We start from the raw sequence: 23,088 nt of genomic DNA on the forward strand, positions 1-23,088 counted from the left end.
CGGCGCGGACGCTGTCCAACTGTGATTATTATGGACAATGTGTCGGTTCATGTTAGTGAGCAGGTTGAGCGGATTATTGAGGCTGAAGCCCATCTTCGCTATCTTCCGCCATACTCCGTCCATTTCTAGCAGCTATATGGCCAGTGGCTGTGGCGTTCTGCTTCATCTGACTAATTTGATTTCTCGTAGAACGAGGAATATAACCTCCTGCTGGCCGCGAAGATGGTTCTGATTGATGTGGTGCAAGGACGCGGGGTATGTGAGTCTTTCGGAGATCGTACGGTATAATATGCTGCGGCGGAGTAGGAGTCTGCTTAGGAGGCATAATCTCAATTAGGAAGAGAGAAAGGTGATCTCGTTGAATGACTGTTTTTGTGAAAATATATAAGTGAATGGACGTGGAAGCTGTGGAATGGGGGGTGAGAATCAGGTCTCGATAACGAGCAGTCTCAAGGACAATTCAGGTCTATATATACATGATCAAACACCTCAAGTGAGGAGAAGACTCCTCCTCAAGCTCCCTCGCACACCACTCCTGCCAGACGTCCGATATATCCCGACTACCTAAACCAATCAAGATATAGAACGAGACCCATGGTTCTCATAGACCCGAGTCGCGCCATAGCCCTTGACCAATCGGAAAGAGATGTTGAGAGCTGATGTGAGCTGCCTGAGACCACCCCGAAGTGGAGAGAAGACTCGTTTCCGCGGAATGTGCGCTAACAACTCGAAGAATGAGACTGACTCCTCTAACAACTCGAGGAATGAGACTGACAAGACTGGACCGAGGACGCTATCCGGTCCTAAGAGTGAAGAAGAACCAAACTCCAACAGTGTGCTCTATCCCACTCTGAAATTGGATACTGACCACTTTCCAACATGTTTTTGTGTTTCGGGTTTTGTTTGCGTTGTGGAGGCAGAGACGCGAAGGGTTGTTTTGTGTTTTGGCGGCATAGATGCGCGTTTTCGTGCGAAGCCGCGCCAAAAACTGAAGCTAATTCTGAATACGCTAAATGCAGTACATCAGAATACCAGCAGTGTCAATTAATTTATTTTATCGATACGTTCAATCAGAGTCGACGGATATTTTGTTACTATTTACCGTCTACAAATCCCCCAGACATTATCTCGTGTTACATCTACATCATAGCATTAAACGAATATTACAAGTCTGACGTTGTAGGATCCCACGTAACGGGAGCGTAACTCTTCATGTCTAACTTAGCCATATCTTCGTCACTAATACTAAATCCAAAAACATCGAGATTGGCTTTAATCCTTTCTGGGTTATTCGACTTGGGGATGGGCACCAGCCCTTGCTGTAAACTCCATCGGATCAAGATCTGAGCTGGCGACTTGTGGCCGTATTTCTCACACAGCTCCTGAATTACTGGCTCTTTAAACCTCTTGCCTCGTGTCAGTGGACTATATGCTTCTACCACAATATCGTGCTCGTGGCAAAATGACACAATGTCCTTTCGAGGAAGCCAAGGATGTACTTCCACCTGGTTCACAGAGGCATAATCTCCAGCTGCGGCCACTCCATTAGCTCCTGGAGGTGGGGAATACCATAATTAGATACGCCGATTGATTGATTTTTCCTGCCTTCACTGCATCCTGCATGGCTTTCCAGGTCTCCAGCCGTAACTTGCGAGACGACAACGGCGAATGAATCAAATACAGGTCAATGTAATCCAGGTTCGCCCGCCTCAAAGATTCATCAATAGCTTCGGCTGTCGCTTTATACCCGTGATCGGAATTCCACAGTTTGGTGACGTAGAACACGTCCTCACGGTTCGATCCGGTCTCACTAAGCCAGCGAGCAAGAGCACTGCCGCACTCGACCTCGTTACGGTAAAACTCAGCGGTATCTGATATTAAATTATTACAACCAGGACAGACGATGCAGAAAGATTACATGATTACCGATCATCCGATAGCCAGCATTGAGGGCGTTGTATACTGCCTCCTCATTAGCAAGATAAGCTCCGAATCCGATTCGAGGAATCGCCGTTCCTGATGTGAGCTTCAATTTGGACTGAAGTGTGAGAGATGACATTCTGGAGGTCGAAGGTAATAGACTGTAAGCGCACCAACAAGAAGTCGGTAGTCAATGAAAATCAATGAAGCTCACGTTCACTAATCCTGCTTGAGTTATCCAACGCTGGCGGGCTAATTCTCGAAGTAGCGATGCAAGCACTCACGGTGAGCAAACCACAATCACAAACACTCAACAAGGAACGACAGACCCAAAGACCGAGCCTCATATAACTCACGTCCTCGTTAGGCGAGATATCTGGCACCTCGGCTCCGATATCTGTTAGAGGCCATCATGTGGTTCTCATGAGACATCAACAAGCATATCAGACACTCACTCTCAATTACGGCACTAATAGTATACTTTGTTGTCATGTTTGCATGTTTTCGTATTCGATACGAATTATCAACAAAGAATCCTCTACAATTTAGTTGATGAATGCAGTAGCTCTATCTAATTAATGCCAAATTATGTATTCAGCAATTGTAATTCCAAGCACCTGGTATTGCAATGGAACTAAATCGTTCCAGGTCACAGTCGAGTAGGGTCTTAATCATTATTCATGGAATAAGCAATTTATTCAGTTATCCATGGATACTTATACCCATATTTATGAAACGGGTGAATTCACACCTCCACTTGTATCCATTGCCAAAGAGACCCAAAGATGTCAGAGTTCGCAGACAAGGCTTGTATGGGTTTTAATCCCGGATGCAAACGCTCCTGGTTGAGTGGGTTAGGGCGTCTTGAATCGCGAAATTCGTGAAATATATAAACAAAAATTCGTTGCGTCAAGCTAATACAACTCCCCAAACCGAGACGAATAGATGCACGTTTTTCGTAATCAGATCCGGTAACAAATAATTGTGCGTACTATATCGGTGGGTTTGATTGAAGTATGCGCGCGACAACTGTTCTAACGGCGAGTTTGCAGAATTTCAATCGCCGCCGGATGGGAATGACGCGCTTCGGCCTCATAATAGATCGCTTGATATTTAAAAGAACATCTCTGGAGCACTGCAATGGCGCATTTAAAATGGTCCACTGCGCCATTCATTGAGCTCCAGGCGCGACTGTCTTTGTACGATGGGAGTGATAACACTCTGGAAGAAGCTATCTTTGATCGCATACTTGATCTGAAGAATCTTCTGGCTGTCCCAGGAAAGAATGACGAGAGCAGAAATGCTCTAGCTACGGGTAAGACTAACTGTGTATGGCCACTAACCGGCGATGCTAACAACACTAAGGGAAGCTGAATATTGACAGTGTCGAATTCAGCATCAATGAGGAGTTTATTAGCGAGTCTTGTATATTCGCGGACGAGCTGTCAATCGACGAAAAAATTGCCGCGGAGTATCTCCAGTATGGTACCGAATACCAGGCAGAGCTAGATCGGCAACCATTACAATGTGCAGTGGTGCTATTTCATACAAGGAGAACGTTTATCCTCGACATCGTTAGAATGATCTTGGAGTACGCCGCCCAGATCGACTTAAGCACTAGGCAGGTTTTTATAGATATTACGAAGAAGCTTGCTACAAAGGACTTTGTGACATTGGTTGTCAAGAGCATGACTGATATACGTGCCAATCTGCAGCAGTTGCTGGAGAAAGAAGTCAGCGGGCATTTCTTGGGTCGTGATCAAGATGAATTATTTGTGGAGAATATTAAGTTTAGACGAGAACATGCGTACCAAGAACACGAATTGCTCTCTCAAATTCTGATACTTCTGTGCCAGTCTGGGGTAGCCTCGGTCGATGAATTGAAATCATTACTTGATGCTGCAGCAACGCTTGAGAATTACGATCAAATCCTTATTCACTATGCCGCTTGTATCGCCGCCTACTTTGACTCGTTATGTGCACAATTAGATGAAGACGATAATACAACAGCGAAAGAGGCATTCACAAATGCTCTAAAAATTCAATCATACATTGCGGACAAGAGGCGAAATCCGCCAACGAAACTTTCATATTTTCATGCTGCAATCGATCTGTGGTGGTGCGTTTATTTCAGCGGTCTGTGCTCGAGAGAGCGGGAACTTGCCTCAGATCCGGCGTCAAGAGTTGACTATGTCATTGACATATATCGGCCAGCTCTAGAGAGCGTGATGAAGGGAGGAGCATTGGAATTCATGACCGTCCTCGCTTACGATACGTCGGCAGGGTCCGAGTTGATGACAGAACATGTCGAGATGAGACTTCGGTTAATGTCCAAAACGCTGCAGCCTATATCAACTCACCACCATGTGCCAGGGCCATCGCCAACGACGCAACCGTTATCATTAGAAGTCGCTTATAACGTGTCATCAAATTTTGATAAGAAGTTTGTTGAGGTCATGTCAAACTTAGTGGACGCGGTCATTTCCAACTTTGCCGATTTACTGAAAGATCTTCGATTTCGAGAGGAAGAGCTCGCATTTGGTGACGGCGTGTCGGAACATCTTGATGCAGATGACCAATCTCAAGAAAGCGATGACCTAGGAATAGTCGAACCTGAGCTGGAGAGATTCTTCATGTTTATTTCTTATCTATATACCGAGCGTCGTGACGCTGCGCTCTCGTTTTGGTCGGATCCTGAAGGAAATCTATTTGGGTTCATTGTTTGGGCGTCACAGTCTCAGACTCCTTTCATGATTGCCACGTATTGCGATATGCTGGCCTCTATCTCGACGGGAGAAGAATCTGCTTTAGCAGCCCATTCTTTTATGAAGGACGACGAGTCAGCCGGTGGTAGCGCTAGTTCACGAGACCACATGGCTCATCGAATAAGCTGGGAATACATATCTGAGGTATTGGCATACTACATCGCGCAGTTACAAAACTTCAATCCGGAGCATAATATGTTCGCGTCGTCAGCCATCTCGCGTTCGCTCATTGGCATTCCTGATAAACCTGAGCTCGACGATGATGAGAGAATGGTTATTTCCAGCTATCTTCGGCTGTTGGAGAAAGTTGCGATGTCGAGTTCGACTGCTCGTGGCGAGCTAATCGGCCGAAATGCGCCTGACTGGTTATTTCGCCTGTTGGATTGTCACACGCCTCTCACCGGAGCCATTCTTAACACAATTAAAGCATTCTTGGAGGATGCCACTGCACCTGCGCGACATGTGGTGTGGAAACTTTTGGACGCCTACCTACTTCATACTCCGATAGTCGTGGCTCGAGCACCTTCTGTACTCGCTGGTGCTCCAGGTGGACTACATCATATATCCTTTAATGATAGGCTCACGATTCTCCTTCCAACATATCCAGATGTTCTCGCACTGGTGTCGTTGCTCGAATGTCTAACTCAAGTCGCTGCTGGAGACACAATTAATGATCTTCCTTTTCCGGAGATGTTAGGTGCCACGTATCGAACTCCGTCCGGAATTCAGCCATACATCGACTTCGTCATTGACAATGTATTTTTCACCTCAGGCGCAGCAGAGCTGACACCGCATCAGCAATTAGCTCTGCAATCAGTTTGCTTAAAATTCATCAGAAACTGCATAGAAAGCTTTAATACAGACCTCGTGGCACTTGGGTCAATGTCCTCCGGCGCGGAAGTCGGCAGCGGTGGAGTCAATATTGAATTTGCAATTAAGCCACACGGCTTGGTAAACTACATACGCATCCACCCGTATATGTGGGTCATGGAAAATCTATTCGAAGAACGAATATACTCAATAGTGTTCAAACTTGCTGCTTTAGGCATCGATATCATCACTGAGCCTGGGCAATATAAAGCACGAGCGGCAGAAGTAGTCAGGGTGGCTTTGCAGGTGATCTACCGAGTACTCCTGACTGAAGATGTGTATCTCGATGTGGTGGAACGATTCTCGAAAACAGATGATGCACCGGCACAGATCAGTGGTGGAGGTGGAGCGAGAGGCTTGGTTGTCCCTGGGTCGTCTCGGGCACTGATGGGAATGAGAAATTTTGAAGATGCAATATTATTCCACATTTACGTCGTCACGCAGTTTGCACTGTATGTGAATTCAGAACAGGTATCTATTGCATCTGTCGCAATCAAAATTCTCGATATAATTGCTCGAGCGCCTCAGTTTTTGAATCTCGACTACGACATTCCAACGCCCGGGTCGTACGCAAACGGTGCTGTTCCGGAGATCGCGGTCAAGACATCGTTTGAGTCTGTCGAGTCCGGAAGACGGATAGGCGTTAACAGACTGCTCAGCGCGTTGGATACGGTCGAAGAATCAAGGCGTGTCATGTTCGGCTTCATCACGCAACTTGAACGGCCGGCAGTTCAATATACAGACTGGGATGACGTGGCCGACGATTCCGACACAGCAATCAGTAACCTGAAGCTCGAAATTCTCGAGTTTATTTCGCGAAATTTGTGTAGTGTTTCGGGTAAAACATCTGCTGCAAAGTCAGAACTTCCTTCTATAGACGCAGATCCTACACTGTTGTCCGACGTTCCGACAATCTCACATTTCCTACTCGGATTCAGAATTCGGGACGGTGCGACGGCGGCCAGCACGACGTTGCTTGAACATAATTACGCTCATGGTGGCGTTGACTCACCCGTTTCACTCTTCCGGACCGTAGTCAACATGCTTGATGAAAGCATTGTTAGTGCGGCTTCGAGTGGCAAGTTCACATGGCGGACAGCAGCATATGCGCGAGCAGCTGTAGATATTGTGTATAAACTTTGCGCTGCCAATATTTCCTCGCCGGTGGCGCTCTCTCTTTTGCGATTACCAGAATACGACTTTTTCAGAACGAGAGTCGCTGCAGAGCCGTTGGTCACGCCGGCCGCGACCCAGTGGGATACCTGTACATTCAGAGATATGCTCTCGTTGTCAACTAATCGGAATTATGACAACTTTGATAATCATGGCCTAGAATCGAAATCACTGCATGTAACTTCTGATGCAGACGAGGATAAGGCTACTGGTGCGCTCGTACAGTTTCTTGCTGGCCGTACATTCCTGCTGGAATATTTTGCAGTTGAGCTACACAGTGTAAGCGATCCTCCGACGTCTGTGTTCGAGAAATATGTACGGCTGCTTGTCTCAATGCGTGGGATTGAAAGTGCGTTGACGTCAATTGACGACTGGACCGCTCCTAGTTTGTTTGCTTGTGAGACAGCAAAAGCATTAGAGTTAGTTGATTTCCTTGAAATCGATATCGAGGAATTGGCAACACGTTGGAATATTTCCAGTACACCTGGTCAAGTGCAGGATATCATTGATGGAATGAGTCCAGATACAGCTGCCAATGATGTCGATACACTAGTTGTCGGCAACGAGGCCAACATATTCGATGGCATTAGGTTGGGTGATACCTGCTGTTATCCGCTACCGCCACTTGCAGCAGCAACTCTAGGATCTGCCGACTCACTAGCACCAACCGAGAATCTGTATGACTTGGATCGTGTACGTGGGGTACTAGAGCTCAAGGTTCGAGAGCAGCAATACGCGAACCGTTTGTCGAATCCAGCGCCTGAGAGTGTGAGACGGCAGATCGAGCGGATTGTCAGACGTTGTCGCCGACAAAATGCGATTTTGTGTCTCCGTCGGGCTCAGAGCCAGTGCTTAGCAGCGTGGTGCCGACTTTTACGGGTAATTCTGGTCGATACAGCGGCTCTGGAGTCCAAGTCAGATCGCGTACCTGGTCTGGACGCGTTCATTCTAGAAACTATGCAAGTTCTCGCTCCCAAGCTGCTGCACTATGCGCATATATGGGAGTCACGGGTCGCCGAGCATTTAGCGTCGGCTTCTGTGGCGCTAGTGTCGTCACTCTCACCGTATCTCGGTCTCACCGACGCCATGCACCCGGATACTCTGTCATCTGATGAAGAGGAGGAGGACGCGGCGACTGACATTGCACGTACGCTCTTCCGCGTATCACTTGTTGCAGTGCAAAGTCCTCATGCTTCACCTTCGGTCAGAGCGGATCTGTACACGCTGATCAACATTTTCATATGTAATCATCCGCCACGCCGACGTGGTAAACTATCGCAGCTGCAGCGCACAATACAAAGCTGCGCCAACGGCTCTGCAGGTGCGGATCCTACTTCGCTGTCGAAGGAAAACCAACTGATTGAACGCGTGGCGACGGATGCGGTTTCCGGCGAGGGTGTGACAAGGATTATGGCCCTAACCGTACTTCGCGCATTTGCTGCCGTTGAGAACGCTACAGGGAGATATTTCGTTTTGCACGCGTTGGTGCGGTATAACTTATTGTTGTTACTGGTCCGATCGGTCAGACGAATTGACGAGGATTTGGATTATGAAAATAGAGGTAAGCATTCTGCAGGCTGAACAGCTATGAAATAGCAGTGACTGAGAAGAATAGTGTCAAATTACGAAGTCACCTCGTTCAAAGTAGCCCTCATGTTCCTGATCGAACTCGCACAATCCCGTGCGGGTGCAGCACAAATTATACAATCCGGCCTCTTCACAGTCCTCCAAAACGCGAAATTTTTAAGCATTGACCCCGACGTGGGGATATTTGCATATACATCCTCATCAGCTGCTGCAACTCCCGAAGCTGGGACGAACTGGTTCTGGCCGGTCAGCAACGCATCTGGTGCCGGCAGAAACGTGTACTTTGAGCTCGTGGCGCCGACGATGCGGTTGTTGACATGCTGCGTGCTAAGTATGGGACAGCGGAATTTAGGAGTTCTGAAGTTAGTCAAGGACGTACTTAGTAAACGGATATTACTTGTGCGCGCGGTATTGCGACGCGTTGTGGGCCGGGATATTGGGGGTGAGCGGGCCGGTGATGAAGACGACGCGGCTGTTGTCGAGGCGGCGAAACTTGTTGTTTTGGTGTCGACGTTGACGCGGGCGTTGGACAAAAATGATGATGCGAATGTATGATGTATGCATATGAGATTTATGTGACTAGTATAGACTTGTAAATAATGCCAGTATTTCATGTACGATATTGAACTGCAAATTAATGTCAGTTTTCGGGTCCTACTTCCTCGCGGCTGCATAGAACATAAGACTACAGCTGTCGAGGCGAACGGTTCTACTATATGCCGCGAACTTGCCGATGACCACCCATGCGGCGTTCGAGCCGCGGGTAAAGGCAGCAAGTTATTGTCATCCTGTATCAAATAGTATGATTCAAGCTTTTGTATCTAAAATGGTTTCAGGATTACACATTGTTACGACGGCAATTTTGATATCTCTATTACTTCAGTCGTGAAGATTCAAACTGAAGTTCAATTCAGAGCAAGCCAAACATATTTCCTTTATAATCTATATCCGTTGCAATAAAGAACACAAGTTACGCGATATATTACCTCCCACCCCAGTGAATGTTATACTCATGACACTCTGCCCAGAACTTGTCGACCGAAGTGTCCGGATTTCGCTTAACCTGGATCTTCGGCGCCCCAGTAACAGCCTCGCTGTCCAACACGTACTGTTGGACCGAATCGGGGAACCGCGCTAGGGTGCCGTTGTATTCGGCTCCACCTGCCGCGCGGAAAAGATAGTATATCAGCATGTTGGACCAGGTATACGACAGCGGGCCTTGGCCAATGTGCATGTAGTCAATGTACTGGTTTGAGAACGCGGCCGCCATTCTCGACCACTCGAATATCTCGACTCCACGCTTCGTTACCAACGCCCGTGTGACCCGGTCCATATTGATCCCCACGAGATCCATCGAAGCGGACTCCCGCCGCGCGGTCAAAGCCCGGTACAAAAGAGGCACGTCGGCTCCGAACATGTCGCGAAGAAACGTGACGAATTTGTCCATTCGGGACTTGAAAAAGACGAGTTCGTCCCAAACCAACTGGCGTCCGCCGCGGCCAAGGCCGACTTTGGCAAGGCTGTCGTACTTCTTTTTTTTCTCCGGTTCGGGTAATTTGTCGTCGCCGTCTTCGAATCGGCCGGCTTCGCGGAACACGCGCTCGTCCCATAATCCGGACTGGAAGAGAATCAAATCGGGGCTCTGGCCATTCATACCGATGATCTCGTTCCAAACTGGCTTGAAAAGCTTCTCAAACCGTTCTTCGAAGGGGACGTACTTGACGTGTGGCAGCCAGAACCACACGGGACGATATGTATAGAGGGACGCGACGTGCCAGTGATACATAGTGAAGTTGAGGAGTGGGATGTGACATGCCATCGTCGTGTGCTCCCCACCGTACTCTGGGTCGTTCGTGACTTGCGCTTGCTGGCCCAAATCGCTGCAGAAGAACTTAATCATGAATCTGTCGATAGAGTCGCCAAGGACGAGCACTCGGCGGTTGTGGACCCAATTTACGCGGCGGACAAGTTCTTTCTGCTCGTCACTGAGTTCCAGTGGTTCTGAGTCGCTCGTCGGGACATGGCTCTTTATTGCCTCCAGGATTTTGACGTAATTGATCAGATCTCTGTGCCATTTATGAGGGGAGCGGTTGATGACATCAGATGGTGGACCTACGTCGGTGAATGTAGGCGCTTTGTCGGTCGGGTAGTTCGCGGAGTCGGGGTCCGGGATGTCGATAAAATCGGTCTCGAAGTACGGGATCCATTGCACGTTGAGATTGTCGTTCGGGATGTGGAGGTAGCCGGGCTGGCGGTATGGGTCGCTGCATTGTAGGGGCATGCCAGGCTCTAGGTCTATATCCTGCTCTTCCGCTTCTGCTTCGTCGTCGTCTTTTGCAGACCATGCTGGTGGCTTCCAAGAGAGGAGGGACCCAAATTTAGATTGAAAGGAGTCGGCCTGTTTTTGGTCTTCGGTCGTGGTATTAGTAACGTTGGTGGTACCACTGTCAGCGGTCTTCGGAGAGCGGATATTGTTGGCATCGACGCTCGCCGAGGCCAGCAGGACCATTATGAACATGGCACCTGCTAGCGCGACCAAAGCGATTGCCAACCCGCGCCGGGAGAACCGCGGGTTCATGATTATGGCCATCGGTCTGTAGATGCGTGAATACCTAGCAGGTGGAGTTGGGACATACCAGGAGGAGTAGAAGGCAACTGCAGGGAAGCCTCCAGTGCAAGTGCGGCTGCTGCAATCGACCTGCGGCATGCAGCACCAACGCAGCCGCCATTGCAACGGCCAACTTTAAAGCAGGCGACTCGTGTTAAGTAATAATGTAAATATTATTGATCATCTTACAAACTCTGCAATTATATGGATTTACTGAGGAAGTGCAAGGGCAACATCAGTTTGCTACGTGCAAGAACTGGAAAGCGGGATCCTTAACGATTTTCTCTATCATCTAGTTATCTTGATTATACCCCGGAGCAAACTTAGTTTTGCCACGTTTAATTAGATGGATTGAAGCTAATATTCAGCACAACTAGAATTCGGTATCAATAATTTGATCAGCTGCCCAAATTCACGGAGATCTGGGTCTCACCTTTTTTGATATTCTACAAATTGTACATCTAAATCTACCAACCCCACGCCGCCACCATTGAATATGAAAACAAATACCCGGTCTCGCAGCTATACTTTACCGCCCGCCCCAGTGAATATTGTACTCATGACACTCGTTCCAGAACCTTTCTACACTAGTATCGGGTCGCTCGGGTACCTCTATTGTTGGCGCGTTGCGGATACTGTTGCCGTCTTTGACGTACTGACCCACAGGATCAGGGAATCTTAGAAACTTGCCGTCGTAATCGACGCCGCCGGTCGCACGGAAGAGGTAATACAGCATCATGTTCGCCCAAGTCACCGACAGAGGACCGTGGCCGATGTGCAGGTAGTCCTGGTATTGTGTGGAAAACCCTCTCGCAAGTCTCGCCCACTCGAAGATCTCCAAACCATGGCGGGCCATCAACGCTCGCGACACGCGGTCCATGTCTATGGTCGGCAGATCCGCGTTCGTGGAGTCCCGGCGCGTCGTCAGACTACGGTACATCATCGGTGTGTTCTCTCCGAACTTCTCGCGCAGGTACATGATAAACTTGCTCATCCGGGCCTTGAAGAACTCGAGTTCTTCCCACGCGAGCTGGCGTCCTTCGCGACCAAGTCCGGTTTCTTTCCGCTGCGCCTCGTTTTTTTTCCGTGTTTCATCGTCTTGCTTGTCTCCATCTGGCTCTTTCATATTCCGATAGCTTTCTCTGAACGCGCGCTCGTCCCACAATCCTGATTGGAAGAAGATTAAATCAGGAGTACGTCCGTTCATGCTGATGACTTCGTTCCAGACCGGCTTGAACAGGTTCTCGAACCTGTCTTCGAACGCGACGTGTTTGATATGCGATAGCCACCACCAGTGCGGACGCATGGGGTACATGGACGCGACGTGCCAGTGGTAGATGGTGAAATTTAGGTACGGGATCGAGCACGAGAATGTCGTGTGTTGGCCGCCGTATTGCGAGCTCTGGGTGTTGTGGTAACTGCCGTTGAGATCCTCGCAAAAGAACTGCACCATGAATCGGTCGATCGAGTCGCCGAGCACGAGCAATCGGCGGTTATGGATCCAGTTGACACGACGGACAAGGTCCGCCTGGTCGGATGAGAGGTCGAGGATACTGGCAGATTCGGACTTGGTTGTAGTGTGCTTCAGGATCGATTCGTACTGAATAAGATCAAGTAGCCAGTTGTGCGGAGCGCGACTGAGCATCTCCGCCGGAGGTGGCGCGTCCTTAAACTCGGGGATTTTGTCAGTCGGGTAGTTCGCCGTCGAAGGCGACGGCATGTCGAGGAAGTCGTCCACAAAAGGGACCCACTGGGTCCTGCTGACTTCGTCTGGTATGTGGAGGTATCCAGGTTCGCGGTATGGATCCCGGCAGTGTGAAGGCGGCGAATTACGACTCGGGCGGAAGCCGGCGACGCCGGAGTCCCAGTAGAAGAGGGACGACAATTTGTCAGAGGTCTCCATATTGCTGAGCCTGATCTCGACGAAGAGTAAGGCTAGTCCGAAAACTGCGGCTAGGGCGAGTATGAGACCGCGTGCACGCGGCGACAGGCAGGCGAGTATGTGCATCGCGACCATGGCGACAGCTTCATAGGCGGCTAGTAGTCTAAATGGGGAGACGAGGACATGAAGAAGAAGCGGAGCTGTCTGGGGTTTAAGAAACGGGGCCCAAGGGGCTTGTACACAGAGATGGCGTCGACTGCTGGTAACACGTGCTTAGAATCAAACAGCTCTGGGTCAGGTTCAAAACACTTTATTTCATAAGAAGATACGGTATCTCTCAAATTATATGGTGATTCATATCAGTGAACTCGATAATTGAAAAGGGCCGCAGATCAAGAGTCCCTTAAAAGGCCCTGGTTTGTGTAACAGGGTGGGCGAGGGTCGTTTCAACTGCCCCTCGCTTAAGCGCCACACTAAAAGTTTATTTAACAAAGTTCAAGTCGATCCGTCGATCTGACTAGATTAAATACCAAAAATTTACTAAGCAAACCATTCGCGCCGAGATGAAACCGGCAATATCGCGGCGTCTCAATGTCCCGTCGTAAAGCAATGGATCTCTTAGTATGACCACCGCTTCTGTCTAGACTAATCAATCTGGGGTCAATGGGTTGTAGCTATGTTACCGTATGATTTGCAGCTTGTGGCTTGCAGAATCTACTTTCAGCCGCGTACAATAATTTGTTTCATACGGATAGCGCAGGATCAGTTCCTGGGAAGCCAATGAAACAAGCAATTCCTGCTCGTTTCCATATATCCAAGTCAAGCAATCAGGCATATCATATTGATAGCGCGCAATGCTTTTATCGTCAGCGAGTAGCCAGTTGGGATTCCCTCTATAGCCTCGTCGCCGACTTGAGACCTAGTTAACCCGTCCTTCGACAAGCCCCTGACGTGTCCGGTCGGCCCTGGCCCAATATCCAAGGCATCGTTGTAACTGGAAACATGCTATTGGCATTACAATTGTTGCTAGTACCCTGTAGTCCTCGAGAACAGCAGTGGCGATCCTAAACTTGCTGTCACTCGCGTCGTCACGTGCTGATGTAAACTTTAATTCACGACGCGTCGAGACTCGAGACGGGGTTTTTTGTCCAGACAGCTGCTCACGCGAACTGAATTCACGATCCTTGCTCGGGTGGTACGGTATACTGATAGCCTAATAACCTATTGATTTAGACAAGTATATGATCATTATTTTCTTTTACTGCCATTGGCGGATTACTAATATTGGTGGCAGGAGTCGGGGACCTTCTCAATGCGAATCATGCAACATGCAATCAGAATACTTTCGCGTCTATGGTATGTGTACCACGTTTTGCTTTCGCATTGAATATGCAAATCTAAATCAACTAGAAAACCTCATAAGCGATAAAGTCAAGAATCGGGTAGACGGACTCCACACGCTCCGCCGTCTGGTACTGAATCCCGCGACGGCAGTCACGCAAGATAAAAGTTACCACAAGATGATCGAGGGCGTGTTCCAGGTCGTCATAAAGGAGAAGCAGTTGTATGTCCGGTCAAATGGCGTCAAAGCAGGGCAAATCGTCGAGCGAATCTCACTTGCGGCGTCGGTTTTTCGAACAATGGTAGAGCAGGGCGTCGAAATTTTTAGATCAAAGACGTTCAATTCTTTAACAAATCATATTGTGCAGGTCAGTATGCATGATAACGAGTTTATGGAACCGATTGCGTTGGATTACTTGAAGGCCCTCAAGACGCTGTGTGAGTATCCACCACACATTGAGCATCTGTCTGAAGAAGATTGGACGGATCTGGCGAGCTATCTGGCGGTGGGAATTGCGGTCCAGATCCAAGCCGCCGAGAGAGAACAGACCCGAAGGTTGCGATCAGAAATGTTAGAATTAATCGCCTGCTTAGAAAACATGATGGCGGCGGCGAACGCGCCGAGCGCATCGTGCGCGAGATTCATTTACACTTCATTACGCGAGTTATTGGTGTTCTTGACAGTCGAAACCGGTGTTCATCGTAACGTGTTTTGGTGCGTGAATAAGATCCTGACGTACACTATCCTCAACGACCGCGCGCTCTACGCTGAAATGGTCACGGATTTGATTCCGCTTGTCGCGTCGTTATGGAATGGCAAGACCCAGTCCCTAAAAGAGCAGCTGATTGCGACAATTGCATACATGTACCCTGGCATTCAAACCCTCCCAACCAGTAAAATTGCCGAACCGATGCGAAATTTGGTTTACGTTATCTTCACGGAGTATCGCGGAAGACTACAGCGTGAAATGTTACAACTAGACGACGTCACGCTCGCGCCATCTGAGACGATGGCGTGGTTGAGCACTTCTCATTTTTATTTATCATCTGAGAAGAGTATCGTTCCGTGGATGATCCTCATGATCCTTGCTCGTTGCAACGAGTTCATCGATCCCGAATCGTTCGAATCGAGAACTACCGGTGCGTCTCCGTTTTCTTGGCATAATAATCTATTTGCTAACAGATTTACAGTACACTACGTCTCGCCAACTTCCGACATATCCCGCAAGCGCCGCCGCCTAATCGACTCCGACTCTGATACCATCCCGGAAGACACAAGCCCGAGCACCCATACCGACCAACTTTTCAGCAAACTCGCATTTTCGAACGAATCGCATCAACTCGCGCTCCTGCAGCTTATCGCGTTTATCCTGCATCTTGATCGACGACCCCGGAATTTGCAAATTTATGTACCGCGCCTGAACACGTTTGCGGCGTCGGACAATGGTACTATCGCATGTTGGGCGATGATATCTCTCGCGGCACTGACGACGTCAGATGATGCTCGGAATTCCGAATTCGAGAGCGACTGGTTTGAATCGTGGGAATTGTGTAGCCGTCGCGTGGCGTCTCCTGCAACTTGTCAAGCAAGCTGCCATCTTTTGCGTAACTTACTCAGCTGCGGGTTAGTACCTTACACCAAAATGGCGGCAGTAATCGACTCCCTGATACCGTCTGTCGAAACAATCGGCCCGGTGATCCTATGCGACTCGTCACTTGGATTCTGGGAGGCCTGTCTGCGCGCGCGGCAACTCGCATCGCCGAAGCAGAGTAGTGACGCCGCGGACAGGATCGTGAAGTGGGTCTTCGCGAGGATCATGGCAGGTGGGAGCTCTTGGCGGAGGCCAGGGCGCATATTCAGGAACACGAATATTTGCTCGGTTGCGAACTTTGTATTAAGATGTTGTGGCCGTGAAGTGATACACACTGTCAAACGGAAAAATATGTTGTGCAAGCTCGAGTCTGGGATCATCGAGTTCCTTTATCAATTGGAACATGATAGGGACGTCATCAATTACATGGTCCTTATCGGCATGTTAGATTCTGAAGACACTCGTACGGCTGAAGATAATTCGTTTGTCGGCCAGTACTCTGCTGCAGTGGAAGACACCATCACTGAATCTCTGGCTATGATTCTTGACGACTACGCCTCTATCGCAGAGACCACCACGACTTCAGAAGTTACGGAGAATCAGTTCGATACTGTCCTCCTGGCAGTACTCATTGGCTCTAGGATCGACAAACTTCACCGAATTCAGCGGTCCGGAACTTCGCTCTTACAGAGATTATTCCACGACATGGCCGTCAGAATCCAGAATGCAGATTCAAAATCAGAGTTCGCCACGATGGTGATTGATTCACTCGCATCGATTGACGGCAGCATGAATTTTCGCGACTCAGCCATCTCATTTGCTGCGCTCTTTGGTCCCCTATGTACCGCTTTGGAAGGAAAACTGTATACTTCGTCCGACACCCCTGAGACTGGAAATACACCTAGTAGCACTGATATGGATTTTGATAGAATATCGCATAAGAATAGACAGCAGATTCTCGAACTCGGCAATGTACCGCGGAGGTGGAAGGCCTCATCGGTTGCGTGGAAGGCGCGACAATGCTGCACAGTCGCGCGCTTGCGGTCGCAGATTATCCTCGCGTCATCGAGGGATAAATACACAGACATATTAAAGCACTTTAAGCGCATGCCACTACTCATTCTCAACATCAATCTACCGGAATTATTAGAAGTGTTGACGGCCGAGTTTATTCAGAACCGAGATATTAGCGCGGTCGAAATGTCTTTCCGGCTGATTGGATCTCGCCTGCTGCCTCGCTACGAATATGAACGATCAGAAGCAACTGTTGTTTTTTGTGCAAAAGCTCTTAGCGCTACAGCTCATTTATGGGTGCCGCCTATGACGTTGAACCACGGATTGCAGACAATGGCGACTGACATTTATAAATGGACAGTTCGTCTGGCACTCGAAAAGATGACTACGTCGTATTTTGTAAGATCGAATCTGGCAATACTGTTACTTGACCTCCAAAGACTGGATCGGAGTTTCAGAGGAGAAGCGGACATGCCGTCGCCAAGGGCATATTTCCTGCAACTACTGAGAGATAGCGATTGTCGCGTGCGATACCAACTTGCGATGGTAATGCCAGATTTTATCAAAGAGTATAGTATCACAGATCACGCGGCTGTGTACGCCGACATTCACGAGTCGTTGGATAACTCTTCCGAACACACAGAAGGCATGATACTCCGCAGTCTGACCATCGCAAAATTAATGTCTACGTCCCCAGCAATGGTGCGCTCAGCTGTCTTCAATCTCGTAGAAATGGCGGAGTTTACAGAAATCGAGGAATACGTTGCGTATTGTTTTCGGACAGCGGCGATGGAGCAGGGCCTACCGGACCCGCGGACATTGTTCGATATATTTAGTCCGCAGATCATATACACCCGCTTCGAGTCGAACGAGTCGTTTGATGATTTTCCATTTAAGATATTTGGGTATAGATCTAGGAAGGACTTTTTTGAAAGTAACTATCAAGAGTATGTCGCCCAGCTGGTAACTAGTCTACGTCCGGGATTGTTGAATGAAATCGAGGAGCTCGTGCAATTGATTGGCATGAGCACGTCCAGCGTCGTTTTGCAGTCTCTTGCTCGGATCATGGCTTATGCGTGCAGCGGATTTTTGAACGACAGGGGGAATATGGCGCGGGTGCTTGACGCCTTGAACGCATTCTTCTCTTCGAAGGAGTTCTCTGAGGCATGCCGAGAGCGCGTATCAACGGCGTCAGCAATCTTGTTGAATATAATGGATATCAAGAGTATATGTGCGAAAGATTTCCAGGAGGCCGGATTTGAAGATGCAGCAAAAAGATGGAATGATTTGAATCGGTACTCTGTCGGTGTGGAATTGGCAGATCAGAACCAGCCTTCATATGACCCGCGGCGAATATTCGCGGCTATCCAAACATTAGGCGAGTTCGGAAACTTTGATCTGAAAGCCCAAGAAGCTAAGAATCAGGTTGGGTCGTTTGTATATATAACCAGACTGATTCTCGACATGCTTTCCAAGTGCACCAACGGCGTTCAAATGTGCAGTGTTATTAAGACCTTGAAGGTGCACATGGCGCTCACGGATATGACGGCAAAGCGATACCCCGCGCGGATGATCTTGCATGCCGTTGTCCCGTTGCTGACGGTTTTGGAATGCACGAGTGATATATTCGACATAGTGCATACGCTGCTCAGGTCGCATGGTCTTGTATGCACGGAACTTCGGACTAGTCCCGTTTGGAGAGAGGATCTTTTTGTACGGTTCGTTCTCGAAGTTAGTTTCTACTTGCAAAAGCTTGAAAGGATACCGGATTTGAACGACTTGGTGCCTATTGAGTTAATAAAACGGTTCAAGTCAGATGTTGCGGCAGCGATCCTCAAACATGCAAATCGAAACAAATTCGTTCAGAAGCACGAGCGGTGGCTGCGGTCTATGGTGCTTTACGACGCAAACGATGAGAACGCAATTTCTGCATGGACAAAACTGGAGATCGTACAAGTTATCCTTGATAAGGATAAAGTGTTTGCCGATTCGGGTCGGAAATATGCGTTGAAGTTATTGGCTTTAGAACTCGGCAGATCGGATGCGTCTAGGGACAGTCTACTATCGCATGATGATGATTGTAGAGAAATTGCGCCGTCTCTCTTGCGTATCTGTCAGGAGCACGACGTCCTGGACGACTTTACCATTTGGGCTGCGCATATCTGCGGACGAGCGTATGCATCAAGTGGGATTGTACCAGCACAGTGGCATGATGATATTTCGATAGATCCTACAGACAACGCCTCTTTCGCGCATGAAGACCAATATCAGATATTTTCGATTGTGTCTTGCACGTTGGACCTCCTAGATTCTGATGACTGTGCCGTTGTGAGACTTGCCGAGGCGACCCTCAGACGGATCTTCTTGTACCTACGGAGCCAACATGACATGCAACAAGCGCTTCCGGATTATATCGTCGAGGCGGTGCAGCTAGACGAGACAGATATGTCACTCGGAAGGGAAGCAATTACGCAACCGTCGGAACTGCCAACTGATATGAAATTCGATGCCTGGGCACGTCGCATAGCTACAACTGTATGCTCGGTGTTGCAGACTCCACACAAGGCATTTTATGCAAATCTTCCGGTTGTAATCAAAGCTGTGGACGGATTCGCGGCGAAAATACTGCCGCATCTGATGCATGAATACGTCTTGAACGAAACGAAATCAAAGGAAGTTACTTCTATTTTCAACGACTGCTTCCGCTCAGTGTCTGATGACACAGTCGAACACGCATCCCTGCTTATCAGAACATTCATTTATCTTCAAAATCAGCCATTTATCCCAGATCAGAACCAATTACTTAGGTTTCGCTGTATAGAGGGCCTGGACTACTTGGCTTTTCTAAATGCGGCATTGGTTTGTAAGATGTACAGCGCGGCGTTCTTGATCTGCGACTGCATTTGGAGTACTGGAGTCAGTGAAGACACGCTGTGCAGGTACCTTGTTCAAATCTATAAAGGAATCGACGATCCTGATGCACTCTATGGCGTTTCGACCGAAGCTACAGTGCAATCGATTATCGACTTCTCAGAATTTGAGCATGATGGCTGGAAATCTCTGTCTTATCGGGGTGCCATGTTAGATAACGACATACATCAGGCATCTCGCAATCCCGCCAATATTCTCGGTGTGTTCAACGCGTTCTCGAACGTGGGCCTTAACGGGCTCTCTATGGGCATATCGAACTCTGATTTTTTGGGTATGAACGCTTCTGAGCAGATTTACGAAGCCTCATGGAAACTGGGGCAATGGGATATTCCAGTTGTCAGTCACGCCAGTTCCCGCCACTCGGTTATCTATGAAGTCCTTCAGAAAGTTAACAAGGCGTCCATGGACCCTGCTGTAGCAGATCGACTCAACGCCGACAATTTGGTTCGAGATTCGAGTATTGCCATTTTCAAAGGCCTAGCAACTGGCTTAAATACCGCTCACAGCGTTCGCGAGGCAATGTATTCTTTCGCTGTACTTACCGAAGCTTGGGAAATTTGGTCTGTCAAACATCCCAATGATGTATATCATATTTTGGATAAATTTGACAACCGTATGAAGTGGACTGAGGAGACGCGGTAAAGTTTGCTTTAGCGCTGCACCAGTTTGGGCCTTTCTGACGTTGCCTAGGTTCTCACACTCTGAAGACATTTTGCTTGCTCGACAAATGGTGTTCAACGCCTTGTCTCGGATCCAGCTCGACTCATTTAAGACGAAGAGGCAAGAATTGTTACTTGCAGAGACGGTATCTCTGAAGAACATGACGAGCGCTGCGCGAAAGCATGGAGAGCTTCAGAAAGCATTGTCATTTTCTGTCAAATTCGACAACCTTGCAGAAATTTCGTTCGACGATAAAAATGCGATCTTGCGCGCGCGGGTGCTCGAAATTTCTAACGTGTTGTGGGCGAAGGGAGAGAGATCTGTGGCGATTAAAATGTTGAAGTCATTAGTTGACGAGGACGACGGACGAGATTGTTTTCATGCACTTCAAGTTGCCCCTACTACTGTGCTGGCTACATTGGTATGTAGCGACTGTCTTTGACTCCAACAAAAACGTACTAATAGCTGAAGGCTCAATGGATTTCGACTGCTCGTCAAGAACGGCCCGATGATGTTTTGACAAACTACTTAGATCCAGCCGTAGAGAAGGCTTCAGGTCTGGTTGGAGAAGGCATTCTCAAGTCCCATGCGTATCACGAGTACGCGATATTTTGCGACAGCCAGTTGAAGAATGAGTCGACTCTGGAAGATTTCAGTCGCGTGGATCGCATGAGAGCAGACAAGATGATCGAGAAGGCACGTCTGAAGGAAATGATCAACTCGACTCAGAGTGACAATCAGAAAAGGGTGTGCAGATCTCATCTTGCCAAAGTAGAAAAAATGTTGGCAATCGACGATGCCGAGTACCAGCGACTTATGTCGAATAGACAGACGTTTTTGGAAAACAGCATTACGTTTTACTTGATGAGTCTTGCGGCATCTGACGAGTTTGACGAGGATAGTTTCAGGTTTTGTTCTCTTTGGCTTGCTAATTCAGCGGATGATATTGCAAATAAAGCAACGGAGACGCTAATTGATACTATTCCTACCGGCAAGATGGTAAATTGGATCAATCAGCTTTCGTCGCGTTTGTTACATGAAGATACGCGTTTTCAGAAAGTTTTGCAGAAGCTGGTTACCAAGGTGTGTCGCAGCCATCCGTATCACAGCCTCTACCAGATTTCTGCTCTTACGATGACAAAAAGCGGAGGTAGAGGTGCCTCCGCAAGGAACGCCGCTCTGCGAGCTAAAGCTGGGATAGATATCTGGACTAGACTGAAGTCAACGCATTCATATTGGTCTCGGTACCTCCAGCCCGTTGAAGAATTCTGCCAGAAAGCGATTCCGTTGTCGAAATTCCAGTTAAAAAACCGAAGCGGCTATAAGCCAGAGATGTTACCAGATCGGTCATGGTGGGACAGGGCAATAAATGACCTCCGGCTACCACCACCAACGATGAATATTCCTGTTCGCGCAGATGGTGAGTATTCAACAGTCCCCAAAATGGTGAGCGTGGATAAGGATGTCGGTCTAGCGGCCGGAATAAATATGCCCAAGATCGTGAAAGCTAAGGCGGACGACGGAAACACCTACACTATGTTGGTAAGAACCTAGCGCATGTTGTTTTAGCAGTCTATAATTCTAACTGTGCTATTCTAGATGAAAGGCGGAAACGATGATCTCCGGCAGGACGCCATTATGGAGCAAGTATTTGAACAAGTGAACAGCTTCCTCCGCAAGAATGAGTCGACGAAGCAGCGTAATATGCATGTGCGTACCTATAAAGTCATCCCTCTCAATCCTTCTTCCGGTATTATCGAGTTCGTTCAGCATACGGTTGCTTTTCTGAACGCGGTTCAGCCACTTCATGAGGCTTATTATCAAGACGATTGGAATCATTCAAGAGCTAGAAATGTTATCAGGGCCGCCCTAGAAAAGAAAGACTGGACAGTTTCTGACCGCGTGCGGGCATACAATGAAGTAGTGAAGCACGTCCACCCAGCTCTGCGCTTCTTTTTCCTGGAGAGGTTCCGAACGCCTCACGAATGGGTCCAAAGCAAGACTGTATACACTCGTGGAACTGCAGCTATGTCGATCCTAGGTTATGTGCTCGGACTGGGAGATCGGCATTGCAATAATATCCTCCTGGACACATCTACAGGAGAGCCAGTCCATATTGATTTGGGTATCGCTTTCGAACAGGGCCGGCTCCTTCCGATTCCAGAAACTGTCCCGTTTAGGTTGACGCGAGATATCGTGGACGGAATGGGTATCAGCGGAACGGAAGGCGTCTTTCGGAGATGTTGCGAATTCATGCTTGATGTGTTGCGACAGGAAGCGGACAATATTATGACAGTGCTGGAAGTCTTGAAATATGATCCTCTCTATTCTTGGTACGCGTTTCCGTTGTCTAATTTCGTTTGTATCTTGACTAACGCAGTTACCAGGACCATCTCGCCACTTCGCATGAAACGATTCGAGAGTACCGAAGACACCGATCCCCTATCTAAGCAAGTAACTCCAAGTCCTAAACAAGATGGGTCCGAAGCCGAGCGGGCGTTACTTGGAACGAGTCAAAAATTATCCAAGACTCTCAGTGTAGATGCTGTGGTGAACCAGTTGATTCAACAGGCGTCAGATCCTCATAATTTGGCAATGTTGTACTTTGGTAAGTTCTATGCTACAATTGCTAGTTGCGTCCTAACTGTTACCCAGGATGGACAGCATTTTATTGAATCGTTCCACTCACGGAAGATTTGTATCTTTTTCGCAGGGGCTTTTGCGCGCATAGAATATGACTGATAC

General features: G+C 48.3%; 5 protein-coding genes across 5 annotated transcripts; 2 read left to right on the top strand and 3 right to left on the bottom strand.

Moving 5' to 3' along the window:
• Nucleotides 1–1,163: 1,163 nt before the first annotated feature.
• On the bottom strand, nt 1,164–2,059 carry V1513DRAFT_429537 (NADP-dependent oxidoreductase domain-containing protein; the record flags this gene model as incomplete). Its single annotated transcript, XM_066896321.1, has 3 exons — nt 1,164–1,505; nt 1,570–1,871; nt 1,927–2,059. 3 exons carry the CDS (start codon nt 2,057–2,059, stop codon nt 1,164–1,166), a joined length of 777 nt encoding a protein of 258 aa, XP_066755475.1.
• A 771-nt stretch (nt 2,060–2,830) lies between these two features.
• V1513DRAFT_437872 (nucleoporin Nup186/Nup192/Nup205) lies at nt 2,831–8,967 on the top strand. The gene is made up of 3 exons (XM_066896979.1): nt 2,831–3,235; nt 3,286–8,289; nt 8,344–8,967. The coding sequence occupies exons 1-3, from the start codon at nt 3,061–3,063 to the stop codon at nt 8,868–8,870; spliced, it is 5,706 nt and encodes a 1,901-aa protein (XP_066755476.1). The 5' UTR covers nt 2,831–3,060; the 3' UTR covers nt 8,871–8,967.
• Nucleotides 8,968–9,135: 168 nt separating this feature from the next.
• On the bottom strand, nt 9,136–11,006 carry V1513DRAFT_437876 (uncharacterized protein). The gene has a single exon (XM_066896980.1). It carries the CDS (start codon nt 10,903–10,905, stop codon nt 9,298–9,300), a length of 1,608 nt encoding a protein of 535 aa, XP_066755477.1. The 5' UTR covers nt 10,906–11,006; the 3' UTR covers nt 9,136–9,297.
• A 109-nt stretch (nt 11,007–11,115) lies between these two features.
• On the bottom strand, nt 11,116–13,225 carry V1513DRAFT_437877 (uncharacterized protein). Its single transcript, XM_066896981.1, has one exon. It carries the CDS (start codon nt 12,938–12,940, stop codon nt 11,453–11,455), a length of 1,488 nt encoding a protein of 495 aa, XP_066755478.1. The 5' UTR covers nt 12,941–13,225; the 3' UTR covers nt 11,116–11,452.
• Nucleotides 13,226–14,133: 908 nt separating this feature from the next.
• On the top strand, nt 14,134–23,018 carry V1513DRAFT_423143 (uncharacterized protein; the record flags this gene model as incomplete). The annotated part of the gene is made up of 8 exons (XM_066896018.1): nt 14,134–14,161; nt 14,216–15,286; nt 15,338–20,321; nt 20,374–20,764; nt 20,815–21,885; nt 21,943–22,676; nt 22,731–22,951; nt 22,999–23,018. 8 exons carry the CDS (start codon nt 14,134–14,136, stop codon nt 23,016–23,018), a joined length of 8,520 nt encoding a protein of 2,839 aa, XP_066755479.1.
• Between the last annotated feature and the right edge of the window lie 70 nt (nt 23,019–23,088).

This window comes from Lipomyces chichibuensis (assembly GCF_038497645.1).
Source record: "Lipomyces chichibuensis strain CBS 12929 unplaced genomic scaffold V1513scaffold_4, whole genome shotgun sequence".
Lineage (NCBI taxonomy): Eukaryota > Fungi > Ascomycota > Lipomycetes > Lipomycetales > Lipomycetaceae > Lipomyces > Lipomyces chichibuensis.